Consider the following 25,130-nt stretch of genomic DNA (forward strand, 5'->3'; position numbering starts at 1 on the left):
TACATCGTCGTAGAAAATTTGTATGGAATATTTTCTAAATATATAATCAGAATTTTTTATAATACATCTTATATTACATTTTTCGAAAGGTGCACACAATTTGGGAAGGTTATTTTTGCTATTTCACTCTGATGGAGAGGCGCAAAAATCAATTATAGGATGAAAAACAACGATTGGACAGGTTGGACCGTATTGTTGGACCGTATGGTCGGCCCATAATAAAAACTACGAGGGTAACTTCTTATGTTATTCAAGATTCACTTCTTAGGTAACACAGTACCTTGCACGCAACATTTTAGTTTTTCACTCTCAATACTCATCGCTCCGAAACAAAAAAAGACAGAATTTTTGCTCTAGAGTTTCATTTAAGTGCCCACAATTCTCTTCCCTTTCTTCTCTTCCCCAATGCCCCTTTTTCTGAAATCCAATCCCATGCTCGCTTGGAATCCGTGATCCAGCCCCTTCAGCTACAATTCGCTTCCAATCTCGCTAATGGGTGCCTTTTTTCTTGGTACATTCTATTGGGTTCTTTCTCAATGCAAACAATTTAACCCTCAAGACTGTGTTTGTATTGGATCGTAGATTTCAGTACGTGGGTTCACAATACCAGAATAAAAAACCAGGGTTAGTGATATATATACTTATACAAAGTAAATGGGTGTGCTTTCCTTTTCTTTTTCTTTAATGGGTGATTTGATTTCAGAAGAATTGCGGGCAAATTGAGCTTTTCTATTGTTTTTTATTCTGGCTCCTTGAGTTGTTGTTGTGTTGTGAATTAGGCGGGTGATAAGAATGGTTGATGTGATGGGTCCTGACTTGATTAGTGACCTTCCTCAAAGCATTATAGAGAGTATTCTGGTGCAGCTTCCAATTAGAGATGCTGTGAGAACTAGCATTTTATCTAGTAAATGGAGATACAAATGGGCTTCAATTACTCAACTTGTGTTTGATGACAAATGTGTGCCGCCCTTTAGTAATGATAGGGAGGTTGTTGAGAGGAGTGTTGTCAAGTTCATCACCAGGGCGTTGTTTCTTCACCAAGGGCCAATTCATAAGTTTCAAATTTCGAATTCGATGTTGCAAAGCTGTCCTGAAATTGATCAGTGGATTCTTTTCCTATCGAGGAATGATATCAAGGTGTTGGTTATGGAGTTAGGAGAAGGGGAATTTTTTAGAATACCTTCAAGCCTTTTCAATTGTAGGAAGTTGACTAGGTTGGAGCTGTCGCGGTGCGAGTTGGACCCGCCGCATAGTTTTAAGGGGTTTGTGTGCTTGAGGAGCCTCAACCTTCACCAAGTTTTGATATCCCCTGATGCAGTTGAGAGCCTAATTTCCAGATGCCCTCTCTTGGAGAGTTTATCACTGTCATATTTTGATAATTTGGCTCTTACTATCTCTGCCCCAAATCTTAAATACTTGTATCTTGAAGGTGAATTCAAGGATATATGTCTTGAAGATACTCCACTTTTGGTGGAAATATCTATTGCTATGTATATGACTGATGATATTGCTGAGCACTTTGAGCAAAGCTCAAACTGCAATTTTCTCAAGTTTCTTGGTGGTGTGCCTAATCTTGAGAAGCTTGTCGGGCTTATCTACTTCACAAAGGTAACATCGTGTTCTCATGTGTTTATTGTGTTAGATCATCCCCAAAAGTTGTTTATGAAATTATGTATGACCAATTTTATTTTATTCATTTCTGCTCTTTCTTGAAGTATTTGAGCATAGGTATTGATTCGGTGCATCTTCCAATAATGTACCACAATTTAGAGACTATTGAATTATATCAAGTAAATTTTGAGGATACAAAAGAGATACTTGTCATCCTTCGCATGATTACAAGTTCTCCCAATCTAAAAGAGCTACATATTTCAGTAAGTCCTCGGTCTTTACTCCTTGCAGAAGTGGTGGCTTTTACAACTAATAATGAGTGATTTTATTAACTTCTACAAATCAGACCTGTGTATGTAAGATTAACTGCTGCATTATTTTATGCATTTGACTTTGGCAGGGTTCATCGAACATACCCATTGCTGCAGATGCCCCGGACTTGGATTTTTGGGAAAAAGGATGTCTTTCAGATTCTGCACTTAACAAGCTTAAAACCGTGAAGTTGTCAGAAATGGGTGGTTGGCCACATGAGATAGAATTTATCAAATATTTGCTTTGCCGTTCTCCTGTGCTTGAGACATTGAGTATCATTCCCTGTGTATTTGACATGGGGAATAATTTGAAAATGTTGATCGAATTGGTGAAATGTCGAAGAGCTTCTTCTAGAGGAGAAGTTATTTTCATCCACGAGTGAAATGGTGGAGTGTTATAAAATGCATTGTTCTATACCATTTCGATTGCTACTTCCACTGTGTTCATGCATAACTTTCTTTTAAAATACAAATATTACCATTGCGAAAACCTGTAAATTCTCAAGCTAAAGTAGGAATTTTATATAGATTGATTGAAGACGTGTGGCATACAAGTTAGAGCCGTTTTTACTGACTAAAAACTCAACTAAGCATCTGGAAAGTAAAAACATGGATATTTTTCCTACGTATTTACTCATCTGAACTTTGATATGCTGGATGTTGTAATAATGTTAGATTATTGCAAAAGAAAACGTTGAATTGTAACGGTCAAAACTTTAATTGTCAACAATGTTCAAATTCATTTTCGTAAATGTTCAAACGGTAAATATTTAATGGTTTTTATTGTCTTTTATTACTTTTATTCTTTCCTAGCTCTATAAATAGAGAGCTCTTTCTCCATTCCAAAACACATCTCAAGTCAGTCTTTTCTGATTCTCCTTTCTTCTTTTCTTCTCCTAAAATTATTCTGGGTTTATTTTATACTCGTTTTAGAGATTCTTGTCAGTTCTGAGATCTTCAGAGATATTCTGGGAAGTTCCTATTGTATTCCGGGGGACTTGCGCAATACACCGCAAATAAGTCTTTAAGGACAGTGAATCTACATGCCTCAAGAAATACTGCTTGTGATTTTGTCAGCTTTAATACAACAATCTTAAGGACTTATGATTGACATCAACAACTCAATCCCGAAGGATCAAAACTTTGTTTTCAGAACTCAGACAATGTTTGTGAAACCCATAACTTTCGGAGGCTGCCAAGGTGCTCGTAACAACGATGACTTCTAATCGCATTTGTAAGGACTGTGGATGAGGACGAAGAAGATGAGGTACTTGAGTAAATTTTCGTATACTTTACCTACAAAGGAAAAAACACAACCAGGTATGACTCGAAAAAATAAATTTTGGCTTTTCACTTAATTATATTGATAGTATTCTAAATTTGAAAATGGTGATTGTGTAATTATATGTTTGTATGTGGATGACATGCTAAATTTTGGTACACGCAATGAGATTGTCGCTAGAACTAAATTGTTTCTAGGATTAAACTTTGACATGAAAGACATGGGTGAAGCCAATGTGTTTTTAGGTATTAGAATCATAAGGAAGGGAGATAATATATTACTATCCCAAGAACAATATATTGAGAAACTTCTTAAGAAGTTTAGGTTTTATGACCTCAAACCAGTGAGTACCCCTTATGGTATTAATTCTAAATTAATGAAAAATAAAGGAGAATCATTATCTCAGCCTCACTATGCCCAGATAATTGGGAGCTTACTGCACTTGATGAGTTTTTTCTAGACTTGATATTGCTTATGCAGTAGGTAGACTAAGTAGGTACACTCAATGTCCAAATCAAGAACATTGGGATGCATTTTCTAAGCTTATGAGATACTTAAGAGGTTCAATGGATTATGTCATTGAATATAGTGGATTTCCCACTGTACTAGAAGGGTACAATGATGCTAACTGGATCTCTGATTTAGATGAGACAAAATCTACTAGTGGTTATGTATTCACACTTGGAGGTGGTGCGATTACATGGAGATAAGCCAGGCAAACAATTATTGCAAGATCAACAATGGAATCTGAGTTTGTTGCCCTTGAGATGGCTGATAATGAGGCTGAGTAGTTGAAAAACTTCTTAGCGAACATTCCACTAGGAATGAAACCAACCCTTCAGTATGAATACACTGTGATTGCCAATCAGCAATAGCTATAGCTAAAAACAAAAATTACAATGGAAAGAATAGACATATTCAATTGAGACACAATTTTGTGAAGCAGCTGCTAAAGAGTGGAACTATTTCCATTGATTATGTGAAGTCAGAACATAATCTAGCAAATCCTCTGACAAAACCCCCTGAGAAGACAAATAATATTAGAAACATCGAGGAAAATGAGACTTAAGCCACTTGCAAACAAACAAGTGATGGTAACCCAACCTTTGTGATTGGAGATCCCATGAATAAGGTTCATATGGGTAAAAACAAGTCACTTGTTAGTTCTGATAGCACTAAATTGATTTTAATCAATTATGTCCATTCCTATGGTGTGTGTGTGAAAGTGCTAGAGACTGCATTATTGAGAGGCTAAACATTGTTATTAAAATTCTACGTGGTGAAAGAATTTTAGCTTAAACAAAGTTTTTAATGATTTTCATATCCCTTATGGGTGGTGTATGATTTGCAACAAACACTTGATGAAATCACCTATATGAGTGTCGAGTGGGGCCACTTGCATGAGATCTTGGCATGATCTCTAGAGCACTCATGAATATCGGGCACGCGCATGGCCTAGTAAGCGCAACACAACGATAACAATAAGGATTGTGGGGGTGTATTGTGATTGAGAAACCTCTAACACACGTCAAGTGTCTTTGGTTGATATAGCTTGTTATACCAACTACACTGTGTGTTTAGTATCTCAATCTAAGACTGGTTCATATAGCTTGCTATACCAACTCTGATACATTACATCCTTTGAGACCCAGAATAAAAGTTTCTTATCTTTTTTCTTTTGCAATAAGTGGGGTATTGTTGTAATAATGTTAGATTATTGCAAAAGAAAACGTTGGATTGCAACGGTCAAAACTTTAATTGCCAACAACGTTCAAATTCATTTTCTTAAATGTTCCAACGGTAAATATTTAATGGTTTTTATTGTCTTTTATTACTTTTATTCTTCCCTAACTCTATAAATAGAGAGCTCTTTCTCCATTCCAAAACACATCCCAAGTCAGTCTTTTCTGATTCTCCTGTCTTCTTTTCCTCTCCTAAAATTATTCTGGGTTTATTTTATACTATTTTTAGAGATCCTCGCTAGTTCTGAGATCCTCAGAGATATTCTGGGAAGTTCCTGTTGTATCTTGGAGGACTTGCGCAATACAACGTGGATAAGTCCTTAAGGACAGTGAATCTACACGCCTCAAGAAATACTGCTCGTGATTTTGTCATCTTTTATACAACACTGGATTGTATTATAGCATATTTTGTAGAAATTAATTACCACTCAATTACTTGCTGGCAGTATTTGCAGTCACTATCTTGGCCCAAAATATAAGAATGGTATACCGACACAAATTCAGCCATTCAATGTGCCATAATTTGTATGTGCTATTTGCCTTTGGCGTATTAAGTGTACCTCCTTGGTAACATTATTTACCTTTTTTATAGTATAATGTTTTAGTAAATCGATCCTTGCTCTCACCAAAATAGTTCTTTGTTGGGTACTGTGGAAATTCTGTTACTTGAGTAAGATGACATAATATTATATTGAGGTAGAGTTCATCACCTTTGCCCGAGTCCACCTTGTTCACTGCCAATTTTATTTCCTTTAAGTATTTGAACTAGTTCCGACATCTTGGTTCTGGCTGGAAACTTTGAGTACACATAAAATACGTACTTGGAAGATTTCAACAAGGTTAATATAATCTCAAATGTTTTGCAGGTCCATATCTACTAGCAAATCAATTTTCTTCCTTTCTAACCTCGATTTGTAGCAACTTTTATGTACTTACAAAGTCGAAGAAGTATCTTGTAAACATATTTCAACTCCACAATCTCTTTCAACCTTTCATTTGCCAACTGTTCTTCCTCTTCTTCTCAGTACTTGTCCTACACTAGATGAATGGGTGTTGTGTTTTCGAAATATTCTTCGATATACAAGTCCGCTTTTAGAATAAGAGAATAGTCAAAATAACATTTAATACAAAAAGTAAAAATAAAAACGTGATTATTGTTGTATTTAAAACAAAGTCCAATGACCCATTTACCTAAGCAATGGTTAGTCAAATATAGTTATGTTGTACATGGTTCATCAATATCTTCACGATAACAAGGTATTGATAGACAACACCATGTTCTAGTAGATAACAAATAAAACTCACTGTTTTGCATTCAGCCTTCGTAGGCAACGCTTGATCTTTGGTCGGTTAATGCACTACATCTATTATATACAACCTCTATAAAAGGAACAAAGTCTTCTTCATATGAGATTTCTCGTCATACTACATTTACTTTGGAGGATCAAAGTCCTCTTCATATGACATTACTAGGAATACTACATTTACTTGATAAGATCAAAATCATCTTCGTAGGACATTGGTCATACTGAATATACTTGGCAAGAACAAAGTCCTCTTCATATGACAACGTCGATCATACTACATTTACTTGGAATGATCAAAAAGTTTCTTTCATATGACATTATTAGTTGTACTACATTTACTTAACAAGATCAAAGTTCTCTTTGTATGACAACACTAATCATACTACATTTGCGTGGCATGATTAAAGTCATGTTCGTAGTTTACATCCTTCAAGGACAAAATTGAGTGTTTTTTATTAACTCCAAAAATATTTTTCATAATTACATATAAGCCCCTGAACTTTCTTAAATTACAAATTATCCTCTATATATTTTCTAATGGTTGCAAATTGGTCCTTAATTATTTTTTTAGTATTTGAAACTTAGATCTTGAGTATTTTTAATAATTGTATTTAGCCTCTCTCCAATTTTTTATATTTGCAATTAAGTCACCTGATTAACTAATTAGGTTGATTTTTGCAAATACTTTAAAATTTCAATGAAAATTATTCATTCAATATACAACTATTAAATTTGTAATAATCCTTGTTTCTTATTTAATTTTCAGTGGGAATTTAAACTAAAATTACTAATTGTTACTGGTTTCATTGGTAATTTTGTTGTAAAATTCAACATTATCTAGTAAAGTGGCCAACATATTTCTTTCCTCACCCTCACCGAATATGTTTGCTCTGAATACACATTGACTCAGGTGACTGAAACATAATTAGATATAAAAGGTACTTGTACTCAAATTGCCCATATATTACTGAACGCGTACAATACATTTATTTAATTTCTTATTTTGTTTCTATTAATACTATAGTTTTATTTTTAATATTTGAATTAATAGGAAGAAAAATATTTTTGAAACCGTGTATTATTATATAATTATATAATTTGGCATTTAGTGTTAAATTTTCTAAACTTTAGTAATATTCATCTAATTCTTTATTTGGTTTCTATTAATATTATTAATTATTAATGTTATGACTTATGAATTAATTAACTATTAATTTCTTGTATTACTTAATCATATTATCTATAGTTATTTTATATATTATTATTATTACTTTGTTATTACTTTCTACTAAATTATAATTAATATTTCTATTATTATATAAATTAGTTACTATTTTGGGTTAACATTTTATTGAAAAGTGAAAAGTTTTTTATGAAAATATTAGATGTTCGAATATATTTAATTAATTAATTTTTTAATTCAAAATATGCAAAAAGGTTAGTGATGACTTTTTCATTATGTTGTTGTGAGTCAATATTAACTCTTTGTTCACTTGAATGGATTTGGGTGAGAGTGATTGAGTGAATTTGAAGATAAATTTTTTTGTCGTTTATTTGAGTGAATTTGAAGGTAAGTGAGAGTGAATTTCGAAGCAAGGTTTGTAAGAATTAGTGTAGGATTTGATTCATTTGACGGATTAAAAAAATTTACTTCCAAATCCACTCTCACCTACCTCCAAATCCACTTAAATAAACAACAACAAAATTTATTTTCAAATCCTCTCAAAGAGGCCGAGTTACTTAGAGGTCAATTTCTTGAAAGTATTGCATCAATGGAGAATCCAAAAATCATTGTAGGGAAGGGAGAACAACCACATGCATCTTCAATGAATACCAGCTATGTAATAGTATTTCTTGGTTTTTAGTGTTCACCAACAAACACCATATCCCCTCTTTCTTTTGCACTTCTTTTCTGAAATTGGTTTTGTGGATGAATATTATTTGTGCGTAGTTAAACTTTCCATTTTTATATTAATTTGGGTTTGAAGGAATTTGATCATTGTTGTTTTAAAGGAAAGTTTCAATTTTTAAAACAAGTGAAAGTTTCTATTTTTCTACCAAATGAAAGTTTCAATTTTTTTTAACAAGCAGGCTTTTGGGCACGTGGAATGGCGTTTTGCGATTGCATATGCTTCAGAAGTTGAACCAGAATGGTATCTGGCATGGCGTTTTGCGATTGCATATGCTTCAGAAGTTGAACCAGAATGGTATCTGGCATGGCGTTTTGCGATTGCATATGCTTCAGAAGTTGAACCAGAATGGTATCTGGCATGGCGTTTTGCGATTGCATATGCTTCAGAAGTTGAACCAGAATGGTATCTGGCATGGCGTTTTGCGATTGCATATGCTTCAGAAGTTGAACCAGAATGGTATCTGGCATGGCGTTTTGCGATTGCATATGCTTCAGAAGTTGAACCAGAATGGTATCTGGCAGACAGCAAAGGAAATGTTCACATTGTGAGCTACAAGAATGACTGTAAAATATTTTAACATCATTTATATGTTAGTATGTGATTGATCTAAAATTAATTGTTAAATATTATTATCTTTTTACGTTAAAAAGTAATATTTTACATTACAATATTCGTCACCTTTAAGGTTTGTTTGGAGGTGACTTGATAAAGATAGATCTTTTTCGAGTTCTTTCGGGGATATGATTAAATATCTAACAAAACACTTCTTCAAACTTTACTCTAAATCAGTTTAGATATATCAGTTAAAAAGGAACTCCAATATTCAAACCAATAATTAATATATTTTTTAAGTAGTTTTAGAAAATTGTAATATATTTATTATATTAATTTAAATTTTTAAAAAATAATTATAATTTAATATAAATATTTCCTTTTATAAAAACAAAATCATAATATTTAATTATTTTAATAATAAATTATATTTTAGGGTTTATATGTTTTTTAATAAAATATATTTCATATAACTATTTTAAATAATATTTTATAATTTAATTAACTAAAGTAAAGAATCAAAAGTTAGATTTAAATTAAATAATGTTTATCAGATATGCTTTAAAAATAATTAATTAAATATTTTATTTGAATACGTAAAAACAGATAAAAAGAACTTAAATAAATTTTATAATGCTAGAAAACATTTATATCCATTTTATAATAACATTGACAAAATTGTATCAGTGAATTGATGGAAATTTAAAGTATCATTTACATAAGTGCATAAACATCTATTATATAGTTATAACTTTTGTTTTGTGAATTTTTTTTTTTAGGTCGTTACTTTCTCTAATAAATAAGAACACAATAAAAATGAAACATTACAAAAATTATCCTTATTTATATATATATATATATATATATATATATATATATATATATATATATAAAATTAAATATACTAATGGATTAGTATAATACTAATGGAGACAATATTTAAACTTTTGTGTAAAATAAAAAATAAGAAAATAAATTAAAAGTTAAATTTTGTAATATTTATTGAAATTAAAACATATTACTAAAATTACTAATAGTTATACAAGTTATAAATAATATAATACAATGCACTGTTTTATATTATAGTATAATATGATATTTAATAAAACGTAATATTTATAAGAAAATGTAATATTTAATTATTTTATTTGCTTCACCATTTCTTTATATATATATATATAAAAGAAAGTTTCTCTCTTTTTTTATATTTATAATAGTGTAAATATATGCATGGTTTATAAATTTTAAAAATAAGAATTAAATATGAATTTTTAAAATTAGAAAAACAAAAAATATGTATAATTACAGATATATTTACATATAGGTAAAATATGAATTTTTATTATTATAGCGTAAATACATGCTCATAAGTATTTTTAAATATTTATAAATTTTAAAAAATTTAAAAGTAGTAATTAAAAAGATAACAATTTTAAAAATATATATATAATTATAGATATAGTTATATAAAGATATAAAAGAAATTTTAGTTGTAAGGAATATTTGAATAAATGATTTTTTATTATGATTAATTATTTAAATTTTAAAAAATAGTTATTAAAATAATAAAATAGTAAACAATAATTTTAAAAATGAATAATTATTTGAATTTAGAAAATTTATTACTAAATAATAAAATTTAAAATATATTTTTATGGTAAATAATGATTTAAATTTTAGAAAATTATTAAAAAGCTAAAACTGAAAAAATAAAAACAGAATCAAAACCGTGTATCTGTTTATATGTAGTTATAGAATATTATTATGTTCTCTCTTTAGACCGTTGGGGGATCCTCTAGAAATTAACCCTTCATCAGAAAATATCCTGGAATGGAGAAAATTCCCATTCCTTTCATTTCGGGGAGAAGGGTAACATCAAGAAAGAAATAATATTAATATTAGAACTAATATTAATATTGATATATGGGCATATATCAGAACCGACCGTGAAATGATGGGTTCTCTTCTGGGTTATGGTTGCGGTTGTTTGTGTTGTTGCTGAACTCACTGTAACTGCTCGTTCAGGGAGGAGGCTCGGTGAGTCCTCTGATAATCACAAGGGTGTACATTGGATCAATTTTGATGTGCATTCTCTTATGGGTATTATTGTTTTTGTACCAAAGCTTGGGAATTTTCTTTTTGATTTTGGATCCAAAGTGCTTTCAAGAACTGAATTTTTCCAGGCCCTTTTTTGGTTTTGCTATGTTTCCAAACAGCTTCTGTTGGTTTCTGTTTCCTGGTTGGGTTATTTCTTTTCTTCTTAATATTTGTCACTCTAATAATTTGTTATATGGTTGATCCCCGCTCTTAAAAAGTTGTTAGTTCAGGGTTTTGTGTTTTATTTTTTGTTTTTGATGTGCAATTTTAAATTTTTGGGTTGGATATAGAGACGGCGTTGCGTGTGATGTTGGAATTGTGATAATCTGATGGTAATACCAGAAAACTATCTGCTCGCAGTCAGAAAAAAACCGTGTATCTGTCGTCTTAGTCCTGTTGTATCAGTGTTTCTAAGCTAGATTTTGAATTTTACTCTTTGGGCCTGTAGGATGTTCCAACTTGTATTCTCGCTGAATTTTGCATCTTTAAAGTGAGATTTGCACTTTAGAGAGACAGAGCTTTTGGACTTGTTCATTTCCAATAAAGAATTTAAATAACTGTATGGATTGTTACATATGTGCATTAGGATTAGCTAAATGTAAAATACAGTTGGGTGCAAGATTACATGTCCACGGATAAAATGATAGTATGAATGCCAAGGCTTCTTTCTGGATTTATGTTAGAAAAATTAAAAGTGTAGTAAGCAAGCCATAATCCATCATTGTATGTGTGTGATGTGATGCAAGGATATATGAGTTTAACATGAATGTTACATATTTTTTTAAGCATTATTTAACACTGATTTTTTTCGTCTTAGAGAAACTGGGAATTGTTCAATGGGAAAAGAGATTTCTGATTCTGATTCCCATCACAAACGTCTTGGTCTTTTAAAAGATCAAGTTCACTTGGTTAAAAGGAAAGACTGTGATCGCCATGAAATTGCTCCAATCCAAGACCAACTATCCTTTGAGAAGGGTTTTTTCATTGTAATTCGTGCATGCCAATTGTTAGCACAAAAGAATGATGGAATAGTATTGGTAGGGGTGGCAGGTCCTTCCGGAGCAGGCAAGACTGTATTTACTGAAAAGATACTGAACTTCATGCCCAGCATTGCTGTCATTTCAATGGATAATTACAATGATTCCAGTCGAATTGTTGACGGCAACTTTGATGGTAAATCATGATCTGACGTTATGCAATGCTTTTATTATTCTTACCATGCTGCATTTTTGGAATACTGGCTGTATAGCATAATGAAACACAACTTTCGTGATTGTAGGAATGACAGCTCATTTGGGAATAAAATATTTTTGTTGAGTGATGAGGTAGTATGTATGTCTATTAGTGTGCATCTGATACATAGATCCACAGAAATAAAATGTATGTGGTATCATAGTCATGCTTTGATTATTGTGACATTTAAAACACTGGCTAAAAGTTTGACACCAATCTTGTTGAACTCTGTTATTCCTTTGTCCAGATCCACGCTTAACAGACTACGACACGTTACTTCAGAATTTACATGATTTAAAGGAAGGAAAGCCTGTTCAAGTTCCCATATATGATTTCAAGTCCAGTTCACGAACAGGATACAGGTTGAATTTTGGACCATGTTGATTAACTGTACAATTTGGCATATTTTTTCTTGTTGAAAAATTACTCTCTTGAGACATTGATTAGAGAACACTGTTTTTAGGAAAATAAAGATGAAAAATAGAAAATTTGTATATTTGGGTAATAATTTTCAAGCAATGACTATGTATATGAGAATATTTTGTATCAGCTTCTGTATTAACATTCAGTTGTTTAATGTGTATTTCCTCTATGGTACTCTCAGTTAGGGAGTTGGATTAGTTCTAACTCTACAACTGCTAATATGCTTAGTTGATGGAATGATGGAAAAATCTCTCAAATTTGATTCATATAAAATTTTGCAAAACTGTAGAACACCCCTATAAGGTTCAGGGATGTAGTTTCCTGCAGTTGTATCTTATTGGCATTTAATTTCAGTTTGATATTCTGTGATCTGCAGTAATTACAATGCATATCTGAAATTTATACTTAATGTAATTCAAAGATGGTTTCAATTGGTTTGGAGTACTCCAATTTTATGTTTGCCTTCATTTTCATATTAAATGTGTACCCTGGTTACAGGACAGTAGAAGCTCCAACTTCTCATATCGTGTTTATAGAGGGCATCTATGCCTTGAGTGAAAAGTTACGACCTCTACTGGACCTTCGAGTCTCTGTTACAGGAGGAGTTCACCTTGACCTTGTAAAACGAGTTATACGTGATATTCAACGCGCTGGTCAAGAACCTGAAGAAATTATTCATCAAATATCTGAGACGGTTCATACTTTTAATCTCTTTCTTCTTTTTATACAGATTTAGAAAGTAACATTTTCTAGGAGTGCCAATGTTTAAAAATTTTCAGGTGTATCCAATGTACAAGGCCTTTATTGAGCCAGATCTCCAAACAGCACATATAAAAATCATCAACAAATTCAATCCATTTACTGGATTCCAGAGCCCAACTTACATATTAAAGGTTAGTGCAATAATAAGTCATTTTTTTAATTCCACTTGATGAGATTATGCCTAAATAGAAACTCCATTGTATAATTGTTCTAGTCAGCAAAGAATCTCGCAGTGGATCAAATTAAAGCTGTTCTGTCTGAGGATTTTAAGGAAACAACAGAGCAAACTTATGACATATATCTTCTACCACCTGGTGAAGATCCAGAGACTTGCCAATCATATTTGCGAATGCGAAATAAGGATGGGAAATACAGCCTCATGTTTGAGGTTTGGTTCCTTACTATATTTCATATTCTGTACTGTAATAGTATATTATGTATCACATGATGCCTAATGTGAGCTTGCGCTATAAATTCAAAGATTTTTCACAGGTACGAATAGGGTGTTGTTTGGAAATTCAATTAAAAATTAAATTTCTCCCGATGTTCCATGAATTGAAAAGTTACTAGATTCCTCTACCTGTGGTTATTTTTTTTTTTACTTTAAAATACTAACTCATAACTCAAGTTTTCCATCTCTATAAAGTATCAATTTACATTATTGATAGTTTTTGGTAGGATAGTAAATGTATTACTAGAAGTTATTAGAAGTTGTTAGAAGATTTTAGACATCTCTTTGTAATTATTACTTTAGGGTTAAAGTTCTCTAAATATAGAGTCTAGTATTGTTTCAAATTAATCAATTGAATAACAATCTTCAATCCTTTTAAGTTCGTATCAGAGCTCTTCATCTTGGGATTTCTGCTTCCGCGTTTCTTCTTTGCCATCTTAGTTATGATTCTTATTAGGTCACTTGAAGTGCAACCACTTCCTTTTATTATTTGGGTTGCCTGAAGTGCGCTAACCTGTGGTTCTGTCATTGCTACTATCCCCATTCATTGCTATTGCCAGATTCACACTTCTATAGGATCGTTGTCAAAGCTATCATTGGAGCTTTTGTCGGAGCTTTCACTGCTATGCCACTACTATCGTCGTTGTTGCTACGTCACCACTATTGTCACTGTTGCTACCCATCACTGCTAAGGATGACAAAATTATCTATATCCGTGGATATTCATGTGTAAAATCCGCCCCAGGTAGTAAGTGGATACATTAAACTGGTATTCGAGGGTAGTGGTAAAGGATAAATTAGTACTTGCTCATTAACATATCGGGGACGGGGTGTCATACTATTCGTATTTGTGGGGGTCGACCCGTTGCTAAAAGTTAAAATTACAAATTTTACGAGAGTTTTTATTAGGTTTACATTAGGTTGTTTCTCCTCTATCATCAATTAGGTTTTCCACCTTACTCACTCCCATTGCAAATTTCTCCCTAAATTTTGGCTCACCATCCAAATTTCCTCCCACACCACACTCTTACCACAAGGTGTTTTTGATTTGTGTTGAATATAGTGAAAAATTATATATGGGATTAATCTCCCTTGTGTTAAGTATACACAGTCCTCTATTTATAATAGAAGAAATATGGGCTAAGCCCAAAATACAAATAAGAAATAATAGAAGGGATTAATCTCCCTTATGTTGAGTCAAGAACCCAAGGTCCAAGAGAAGAAGGTTGAGTTAGGCCAACAAAAGATATACCTCTACATGCAGCAGAAGATGTGGAACTAGAGTTTTGACAATCCTCATACCATTTGAGAAATTCATTGAAAGGAGTAGATTGACCGCGTTATCAAAAGAGGTAGCAGAAGAAGCCATGGATAGAGAAAAACCCTAAAAATCCAATTTAGATTATATGATTCTATCCTGAAAAGAGTACAATCGTTTCTGAATTTGATTCCTTTGTAGCATAAACAAAGATAATCGAAGAAGAACGCAGAAAGAAAGACAGGAATGGAGCACCACAATCTAGCAGATTGAGAAGTTAATGAAGATTCGCCACAAAGATTTCAATTTTTGATAAGATCGTGTGTTCTATGACAAGAACCAAGAGAATTCTTTTTATGTGACTTCAAAATTCAAAATATTGAGTGGTAGTGGTGGCGGTTGCAGAGAGAGGAGTGACGAAAATGTGAAAAAAGCTTTAGGCTCTAAATACCATGTTGAATATAATAAAACTAAATATATGATTAATCTCTCTTGTGTAGAAAATACACGTAGGATATTATATTTATGACAAGGAAAATGTGGGCTAAACCGATATACAAAGGAATAAGGAAAAAATAACATAATTAACATAGGGACTATGTTTGCCTAACTAACATGAAACACAATATATCTAGCAATGACACCAATGACTTTTGGATGCTAGGATAAATTTTCTTCTTCATGTTTTAGGTGTTGGAACTAATAGCATAAGGAACTATATGAACCCAAACATTTTTTAAGTTTGAAGTCAGCCCTTTCTGAAATATCTCATTTTTATTTTTTATAGCATATGATGCTAATACTTTTTTAAAAAATGTTGAAACTAGAAAGTCTAAGATTGCTGGAGTGGAGGATGAGCTGTATATTTGATCTCTAGAAGAAGCCAAAAAAGTATATTTTATAGAAAATGAGTGCACATATGCTTCAAATTATGCTTTGAAATTTACCCATTACACTTGGGAATGATGCACTAGATTATTGTGTACAAAATTGATTGCCATTATATAATTTATTCTCTCTCCTAAACTGCTAGGTTTGTTGTTAACATTGTCTCCAACTTTGTAGCCGAAATACTTTATTATTTAGAATTTTAAAGGTTCATAGTTTGTTGGTTTGTGACTTCTTTTGATTCTTTTGGACCACAACAACACATTTTTGTTGCCTTGGTATGCTATTAAGATCTCATATATTTGGTGTTTTTACAACTCCTTGATTTATGGAGAATGAACTTTCAACTGTGTTAATTAGTTGATGTCTTATTAATGTTCAGGAATGGGTGACTGATAATCCATTTGTCATATCACCAAGAATTACTTTTGAGGTTAGTGTGCGCCTTCTCGGTGGACTAATGGCCTTGGGGTACACAATAGCCACTATCCTTAAGAGAAACAGCCATGTTTTCTCTGATGATAGGGTTTGTGTGAAACTGGATTGGCTTGAGCAACTCAATAGACATTATGTTCAGGTAATATTAGACTATCATGCTACTATTACATGTTATGGTGGAATATATTTATTGAAATCCATCATAAATTTCAATTGTAGTCATTACTAACCTCATTTTTAGAATAATCAATAATTTTTTATATTTTGTTTAATTTTTGTGCATATTTTTTATATTGCTGTTTATATTATTGTTGTTAGAGATACGACTTTATTATATTTATGAAAATAGTGAGAACTAGGTATAAAGTTAATTCCCCTTGTGTAGAGAATAAACATAGGGTAATATATTTACAATGAAGAATATATATTTATAATGAATAATAATGGAAACAATGAGCTAAACCCAAACACACATAATATTGTAACTAACATAAGATATTCTAACTCATAATATCTTAACAATATCTAACATTCCTCTTGAAGTTGATGCAATAAATCATATGTATCAAGCTTGTTACAGATATAATCAATTTTAAATTCTTGTGAAAAGCAGTGAAAAAAATATGCTAATTGATCACTTAAGTTAACAAAATCTGTCTTAATGTTTCTAGATACAATCTTTTCTCGAATAAAATAATAATCAATCTCAATGTGCTTGGTCCTTTCATGAAAGACAGTAGTAGAGCTAATATGAAGAGCAACCTAATTGTCACGTATAATTGTCATTTGAGTGACATCTCCAAATTGTAACTCTTTAAGTAATTGTTAAAGCCAAACAAGTTCACAAGTAGATGAGGTCATAGCTCTATATTATGCTTAAGCACTAGATCTTGTCACAATACTTTGTTTCTTGGTCTTCCAAGAAATCAAGTTACCTCCTATGAAAGCATAGTATACAAAAGTAGATTTTCTATCAAAAGGAGATCCTGCCAATCAACAATTGAGTAACAATTGAGTAGTAGACAATTTTAGTATGGTTATTGTGACCATATAGCAAACCTTTTCCTGGAGGTCATTTAGTATGGTTAGTGTGACCATATAGCAAACTTTCTCTTCTTTATTATAATCCCATTATTAGATATTTTTTTTCTTTCTTATTGTTATATCTCCTCTTTATTATAAATAAAAATGCTCATGTGTGTATACAACACACAAATTCATTATATTCCTTTTCAGTTTCTCTCATCTCAACATGACACTAGAGTGGTACCATCCTCCATATGACTTGTTGTCATTGATCCTTTCAACCGTTGTTTACTTACTATTTTTTCTTTTGCTGATTTATTTGCAATTTGGAACTAATTGATAAACAGGTACAAGGAAGAGATCGCTTGGTTTTACAATACATAGGACAGCAGCTAGGTCTAGATGGTTCCTACATTCCTCGTACCTACATTGAGCAAATTCAAATTGAAAAGCTTGTGGACGAGGTTATGGTATGAGAGCTTACCATATGCTAATGTTTTCTGTTTCAGCATTTTCTGTCTAATTGTTCTACTTCTCCAGGCCCTACCAGAGGATTTGAAGACAAAACTCAGCCTAGATGAGGATTTGGTGTCAAGCCCCAAAGAAGCACTTTCTAGAGCCTCTGCTGACAGAGTTGCCATGAGAAATAAACATCTGAGGAGGTGAAAATTTTCCATCTAACTGCATTAGAAGAAACCACTAAAACCTTGTCTGGATGGTTTTGATTTTTTTTTTTGAAAACCTTTAATAGTGTTGATTAATCCTTAGCCAACCCTACCTGTTGAGACAAGGCCTAATTGAATCGAAGATTGTTGGTCACATATCATAATCACCCATTAATGAAATTGAAATAGGTTAAATTATCCAGTGCTATATTGAGAGAAAATCAATGTACTTATTTGACAACATGAATGCTGTTGAGGTATTATATTACTCAATTAGTTATGGGTCTGTTTTTCAGGAACATTATTTGACAATGTTTACTAAAGGAAACATTCTATACCTCTAGGAAAACTGCTTTACAATTACCTAATAATATGACTAATGATTATCTTCAACAGTGGAATATCACAGTCATATACCAATCAAAGAGACAAAAACCTTGCTAAGGTTACTGGATATGATTCCAACAATAGAAGGTTTGGTGAAAGAAATTCAGAGTCCAGCACAATGTCAGTGAATCAGGTACATTAAGTCTTGTAGCAGTTTCTTTTTTTTTTTAATTTCATGTAAAGATAGAGTTCATTTAATCCCTTTGGTATTCGTCCATTTACCCATTAACTATCTAATTTTTGTTTTATTTACCTAATATATCTTAGGGAGCAATCAATCAACTTTCGGACCAAATTTCTGCCCTCAATGATAGAATGGATGAGTTTACAAATCGCATTGAAGAGCTGAATTCCAAATTAAACACCAAGAGAAATTCTCCAAGCCAACAGAATATGTCACTTCAAACTGAGACATGCAATGGATCAGCTCCCACCTCATACTTCATCACTAGTTTGGGCAATGGTTCCCTAACTGGATCTAAAATGGCAAATTCCTCTTCATCATCACAGTTAAATAAGGATTCTCCTTTAATGGAAGAGGTATTATGAGTCTTATGTCACTTTCAGAGTATTTTATTGTTTTAACACTTTAAGTTGATTCTTAAGAGGTGCTTCTTTGGGAAGTAATGTCCGACGATGCTTTGGATATAACTTTTGAATAGAGGAGGGTGGCTCGGAGTGAGAGAAGAATAAGAGACATATTTTACTAACCCTCTAGATAAATTTTACTATGTTTTTTAAGTTTGATTTATATGAATGCTTTTAAGAATTAGACAAATATAATATGGGATTCACTAAACATATTCAATGGGGGAAACATAATGGTGGAGAGAGAGGACCTCTCTAAAGTCCCTCAAGTGTGTTGTTCTTCCTATTTCTACCATGTTTCTACCACATTGGTAGAAACAATGTTGAGTTTACCAAGAAGTTGACTTTGTGATTTTTTGTAACACTAATTGTGCCTATCAATTGGTATTCAGAGCCCAATCTTGATTCTGTGAGGAAAGAAAACAGGGTATGGGAGGTTCAAATGCCTGGAGGATATGATTAGGGGGCTCACTATTGTAGTGGAGAAACTATCGTAAGCAAGATTAACATATAAGGAAGTTTCTATCATAAATGAGAGTAACTATCTTGCTAAACTATGAGAAATGGAGAGACATTGAGCCAACAAGGGTACTTTAATTATATTGACAAAATTCAATAAATAAATAAATAAAATAGAGATTTGATATCCTCTCATAATACATATATAATCTAGATTCTATTGATTATAAAAGGTTTTTGTCTTATTTCACACCCTCAAGTTGGCGTCTATAAGTCATTTTTGCTTAGCTCGCTTCAAATATGGTCAATCCTTTGTTATTTTAGAGACATGGGGCATATGTTGACCAATTTTTTGTTAAAGTTGACAAATTTTGTTGTGATGTCTCTAGATTCCAAATTTTTCGTTAAAGTTGACAAATTTTTTGGCTCCCCCAATATCATCTAATAACTCTAATTGGAAGGGGAAATTATTGGGTATTGTATGTTTATTCATTCCTCTATAATCAACACAAAATCCCATCTCCTGTCTTTTTTCTTGACTAAAATAATAGAGCTAGCATAAGAACTTACGCTTGGGCAAATGATGCCTGCCCCCAACGTCTCAACCACCAACTTTTCAATCTCTGTTTTTTGGTAGTGGGGTTGTATGGCCATTCGGTATTTGAGAATCAACTTTTAGAACAATTGCATGACTGTGCCTCCTCGAAGGAGGAAGAATACCCGTAGCTCAAAAAACCCATGAATATTCATCAACTTTGCAACCACTCTACCACTTTGGTATCTTTCCAAAATATACCCTTCTCCTTCATCTTGCAAAAGCCCCCTTAAAATTGCTTCTGCCACGTCCTTCATTGTTAGTCTTTATCTTATTATTGCCCTTGCTGGTACTGGATTGGGAAATAGAATTTTTCGCTGCTACTGATCTGGTTGAAGGAGAGAGTGCTATCCTATTTTTTGATCTTTTTAGACTATTCAATAAAAAATCATTCTATTTTTTCTCGTTTCAGTTCTTGGTTCCTAACATATACACACTAGCACTTTGACAGTCCGAAATCCTGCTACTATTCACTAATTTTTCAATCACCCGCAATACGCCAAAACATACCTATATATACAAGCTTCCCAACAACATAACTACTACTAATAGATTCCTCAGCTATTTGCATTAAAACAATTAGCTGTATTTTCTCTCTCCTTTATTTCTTCTTTCATAGACCTTTGTAATAGGAGGTCGAATCCTAACATTGTCTAATTCCTACACTATGCCGTTTATTTATAGTCAGACGAGGAATCAATGAAATCCATGGTAATAGCAGAATCTTTCCATGTTTACAAGCAATCGAAACAGTTCCAGCAATATATGTAATAAAAACTGCATGATGTATTTTAACAATGACGGAAGAAGCTTCTCTTTCATGTTGTTAACTTATTATTTTATCCTGATCTTATTCTGATGTTGGAAACTTATGATAGATTAAAGATAGGTGTGTCAAAATGGAAATGTAATTTACTTTTATTTGGATCCGTTGAATGTTTCATGGTGGATGGTATTGAACTTCATGATTTACAAAATAACTGTTCTGCATGTTTCTTGCTATGGTGTAAATTTTGGTGTACCTAGTGGCGGAAAATCTGTGTGTACATATATAATGGATCTTCAACACCGTGTGCCCAATGTTCTTTTAATGGATTCAAGTTGCTAGTGGTGTCTAGCTTTAAAACATATGATTATCAAAATTTCCTATTTCTTGGCATAGAGTTCTTTTGTGTGACTAAAAAGGCAGATGTGAAAAATACGGTAACAAGCATTAAATATTTCTGGTGTGCAAAAGTGAAACAACATTTAGAAATTATGTAAAAATATAAAAAATAAACTATCTGATTCACCAAGGTGTGTATGACTTATGTTGTATAGGCTCTTGTTAATATTCTTGACTACTTGTCATCAGATATCAAGCATTGCACGCAGTCAGCGTCAGATCATGCATCAATTGGACAATCTCAATAATCTTCTCAGGGGTAGCTCAGGGGAGAAGTCTCAACAAACAAGAACTAACCGGAGAAGCATGGATACGACAGCAGATTCCATGGGAACCTCTGTTATGGCAGTGGTGGCAGTTGGTTGTTTGGGGATCTTCTTGATGAAGGGTTTGTTGAACCGTAATTGATTTCTCTAGATATAGTCACTGATTTAGATTCAAGAAATTTTTCTTCACTATGACAACCCTTCTGATAAGAAAGGTGTTGAGGCAATTAACAGTTGAAGAATTCAGGAGGCAGTCTTTTAAGATTATTTGAGGGTCGGAGAGAGAATGATGCATGCCCACTTGAAATTTTGTGACTTCGTGGGCTTACTTTTTCATTACATTTTTATGCCATTTTAAACACAACAAAGGATATCTATGTTTTGGAATTTTCAGGTGGTATACCATGTATATTTCTTTCCTCATTTCAAAATTTAAATAAGTTGGTAATAGTGAGGAGGTCAATTTACGGAGATGTTTTTATTACAATTGTAACAAAAGCAAAGCATGCTGTTAGCAATTGAATGCCGCGGTGCTAGTTATCCTGTTAATTTCTAGGGTTTATTAATTTCCTTTCGCCAGTGTGTCTTTACATAGTGTATTATATATTTATATATTCATATACACGTGTGTATGTGCGAGTGTGTGTTGGCAATGTTGATTCCATTACAATTAGGTTCGTTTTATTTATGTCAATTAATGTTACAGCAAATATCAAGGATAAGTTGTGTCTTGGTGTCCCGATTGGCTTACATGAAATATCTACAACTTAAATAAATTGAAATATGTAATATTTGAATTGTCTATAATTTTTTTTCAATATTTATTCTTTTCACTTTTTAAATATTTTGTTTTAATTAAAGTATTTTGCATTTTAATTGCTGGTTTGGATAAAGTAATTTAACTTTTCTTTTAAAAAAATTATTTTAAAAATTTAGATCATATTCCAAGGGAGATCATTTAAAGATTAAATATGAAGAAAGTCGAGAGAAAGGAGAAGAAGGTCACTTTCACTACAAAGCTTCCAAAATGAGAAAGAGAGGACGTACCAATGAAAGAGGGGCTCTGGCGCATTACCCCACCAAGAAAGCAAAATCCAGACATTAGAATCCTTAAGTTTTATGGCGATAATGATCCAAATGTGTATCGAGAGTGGGAGGCTAAAGTTGAAATTTGTTCAATGTAAACCCACAAGGGATATCCCATGGTGGCATAAGGTTTGTATGAATAATTATTATAGGACACACGAATTATTGGATGTACATTAAAATTTCGATGCATGCTAGATTTGTTCCTTTCTACCATTGGATGAATATCCTTTTGAAGTTCAAAATGCTTGAACAACGAGGCATGTATGTCAACGAGTATTTAAAATCTTTGTTATTTGTGTTTTAAAATATTTGTTAAGAGGACCTCTTCATTACTTGTAAATGGTTAAATATTTTGAAAAATAATGTTATTATGTTCGACGGAGTTGAGAGAGTCTCTCTTAGGTGTTCTTGAGTTATCTTTAGTCTAATTAAGGTTCAAGTGGCAGATCACTTATCTTGGATGATTTAATACCCTAAGTGGTGTGACTACCTTTTTATCTCCTTACCTTTCTGTAATTCTTTGTTTCAATTTTTTTTAACTTAAGTTCTTTACTATATGATGTATTGCTTCCTTTTTGTGTTGATTGTTTTTTTCATTAACTCGAATCACGTTTCAATTTTTAATTTATGTTCTTTACTATATCATATCTTGCTTCCTTTTTGTGTTGATTTTTTTTTCATTAACTTGAATCCATCTTCTCTTTATCCTTGAGTCTTTTTTGTTAGAATCATACAATGAAATAATTATTTTTGACAAAATCAAGAGGGGTGAATTGGTTTGTTAGTAAAATTAAGTTTTTTTAAATTTCTGCTTTTAAAATTTGACTTAGCAATAAAAATGATTTCTTTAAAATAATAACGGATAAATAAAGAGTGTAGGAAAATAGATAATCAATTATCCTAACAACTTACTTGAAAACATTTTATTTCCACTACGATAACCTATTGCAAGTAGTGACAATTAATCATCACAAAACTTCTCTAAAAATATTGTATTTTCACTGTGATAACCTATTACGAGTAGTGATAATTGATTGACATAAAGATTATTATGAAAAATTTGATTTTAATTAGATAATCGATTATTATTAATAATAATCAATTGTCACAAAACTTTTTGGATAAATAAAACATTTTCTTCCATGATTTTTCTGCATGCTTCTTTAGGACTCTTTAAGCAAAGTTTTATACATAATTTATTCACTAATATATGACTTATTACATAGACTTAATTATATACATAAATAAAATACAAGTTTTCTAATATCTTTTATCATCACTCTAAGTTCTTGAACTTGCTTTTATCATCATCAAAATTTGCTCTTTGAAGAATGATCTCCATCATCTTCTTCTTTTGACAATGAAGTAAACCTTCACATAAAGATAACTTAGTTATCTTAATGTCTAGTGGAGATCTTCATTAAACTTTTTTAAGAAACTTGAACTAACACCTTGCTTCTAAAATCAATAAGATGATTTCTTATCATTTGACATTAAGAGCTTAATTGTTAAGGTGTTATTTGTGTTTTCATAACCTTGTCTTATTATAACTATTTTGGAATGGTCCAAAAGTTAACGCCCTTGGTTGAGTTAGTGCAAATGCAAATTTGAAGGTGCTGAATAATGTGTATCATGCACGTATAAGTTCTGTCAAACAACTTTGGTTGGTTATGTTTTGTATCTTTGGTTTTGCTTAAATGCTTTGTCTTGACATATTTTTTTTTCATGCTTAGTCATATAGGACAATGTTATCTTAAAGAAAATTACATGATAGCTACATGTTGAGTTTATGTTTTTACTTAAGTCATATGTCACATGTTTTCCAGTTGTAGTTTTTTTTTTGTTAATTCCAATGCTTAAATATGCCAATCAAGTGGTTTAGCTCAAGTTGCATGTGTCTTGAATTGATTGGTTAAACATATGGACTAAGTGCTCATATTAAGATGTTTAGAGAGATTAGATTGTTTAATATCTCGAGTTTTGAAGTTTAACATACAACACTTACGAAATATCCTTTAGTGAAATATAGCGTCTAAGCTAAACGCATATTAGAACATTCTTATTAAACAATAGGAAAATAAACAATCACATGGAATAATAAAAGATAAACAATACTTGACAAAAACATTTTTAAAGAAAGTAGTAAACGTTGAACATTTTATCAATTGAGACACTATTTTGAGAAACACAAACTCACGCTAAACGCTCATATTACAAATCATGTTTAAACAATCTCTTAATGTAAGACCATTAAGTGCATGAACATACTATATCTTTATCTGCTTTGTTTTTAATCTCTTTATCTGTGTAGACAATGACAACACCAAATTTTACTCAAAAGTATTACACATGGATAAGAAAGACCTCGTAAAATAGGAAGACATTTCTTGAATGTTTCTTTAAAGATTTATGTTCTTCCTATGTTGTACAAGCTCTCACTACTAAAACAATGTTGTTTTTCCTAAGATGTAGAAAAGTACAAATCTTCGTACAAGAAATCACTTACCCTCAAGAAGATCAATTCTTTCTTAATAACTATCATCTTTCGAAGAAAATTATATAAAAAGGACTCACACAAGAGAAAAAAAAGAACTTTTTTGTTATCATTGAATCGCTAATATT

At 31.9% G+C, this 25,130-nt stretch overlaps 2 protein-coding genes across 4 annotated transcripts; both read left to right on the forward strand.

Moving 5' to 3' along the window:
• The first annotated feature begins 271 nt into the window (after positions 1-271).
• LOC108335070 (F-box/FBD/LRR-repeat protein At1g13570) lies at positions 272-2,342 on the forward strand. 2 transcript variants are annotated; one of them, XM_017571004.2, is made up of 4 exons: positions 272-624; positions 780-1,608; positions 1,716-1,874; positions 2,012-2,342. In XM_017571004.2, the coding sequence occupies exons 2-4, from the start codon at positions 793-795 to the stop codon at positions 2,303-2,305; spliced, it is 1,269 nt and encodes a 422-aa protein (XP_017426493.1). In that variant the 5' UTR covers positions 272-624; positions 780-792; the 3' UTR covers positions 2,306-2,342. The 2 variants fall into 2 exon arrangements, with proteins under 2 accessions (XP_017426493.1, XP_017426492.1); XM_017571003.2 differs by having other exon boundaries at positions 272-1,608.
• Positions 2,343-10,493: 8,151 nt separating this feature from the next.
• Positions 10,494-21,882, forward strand: LOC108335883 (inorganic pyrophosphatase TTM2). 2 transcript variants are annotated; one of them, XM_017572075.2, is made up of 12 exons: positions 10,494-10,755; positions 11,635-11,988; positions 12,296-12,410; positions 12,970-13,165; positions 13,251-13,364; positions 13,448-13,621; positions 16,213-16,407; positions 17,642-17,764; positions 17,835-17,956; positions 18,356-18,479; positions 18,614-18,886; positions 21,343-21,882. In XM_017572075.2, the coding sequence occupies exons 1-12, from the start codon at positions 10,692-10,694 to the stop codon at positions 21,559-21,561; spliced, it is 2,073 nt and encodes a 690-aa protein (XP_017427564.1). In that variant the 5' UTR covers positions 10,494-10,691; the 3' UTR covers positions 21,562-21,882. The 2 variants fall into 2 exon arrangements, with proteins under 2 accessions (XP_017427564.1, XP_017427565.1); XM_017572076.2 differs by lacking the exon at positions 10,494-10,755 and adding an exon at positions 12,095-12,195 and having other exon boundaries at positions 11,849-11,988.
• Positions 21,883-25,130: the final 3,248 nt, after the last annotated feature.

Source organism: Vigna angularis, chromosome 10, assembly GCF_016808095.1.
Source record: "Vigna angularis cultivar LongXiaoDou No.4 chromosome 10, ASM1680809v1, whole genome shotgun sequence".
NCBI lineage: Eukaryota > Viridiplantae > Streptophyta > Magnoliopsida > Fabales > Fabaceae > Vigna > Vigna angularis.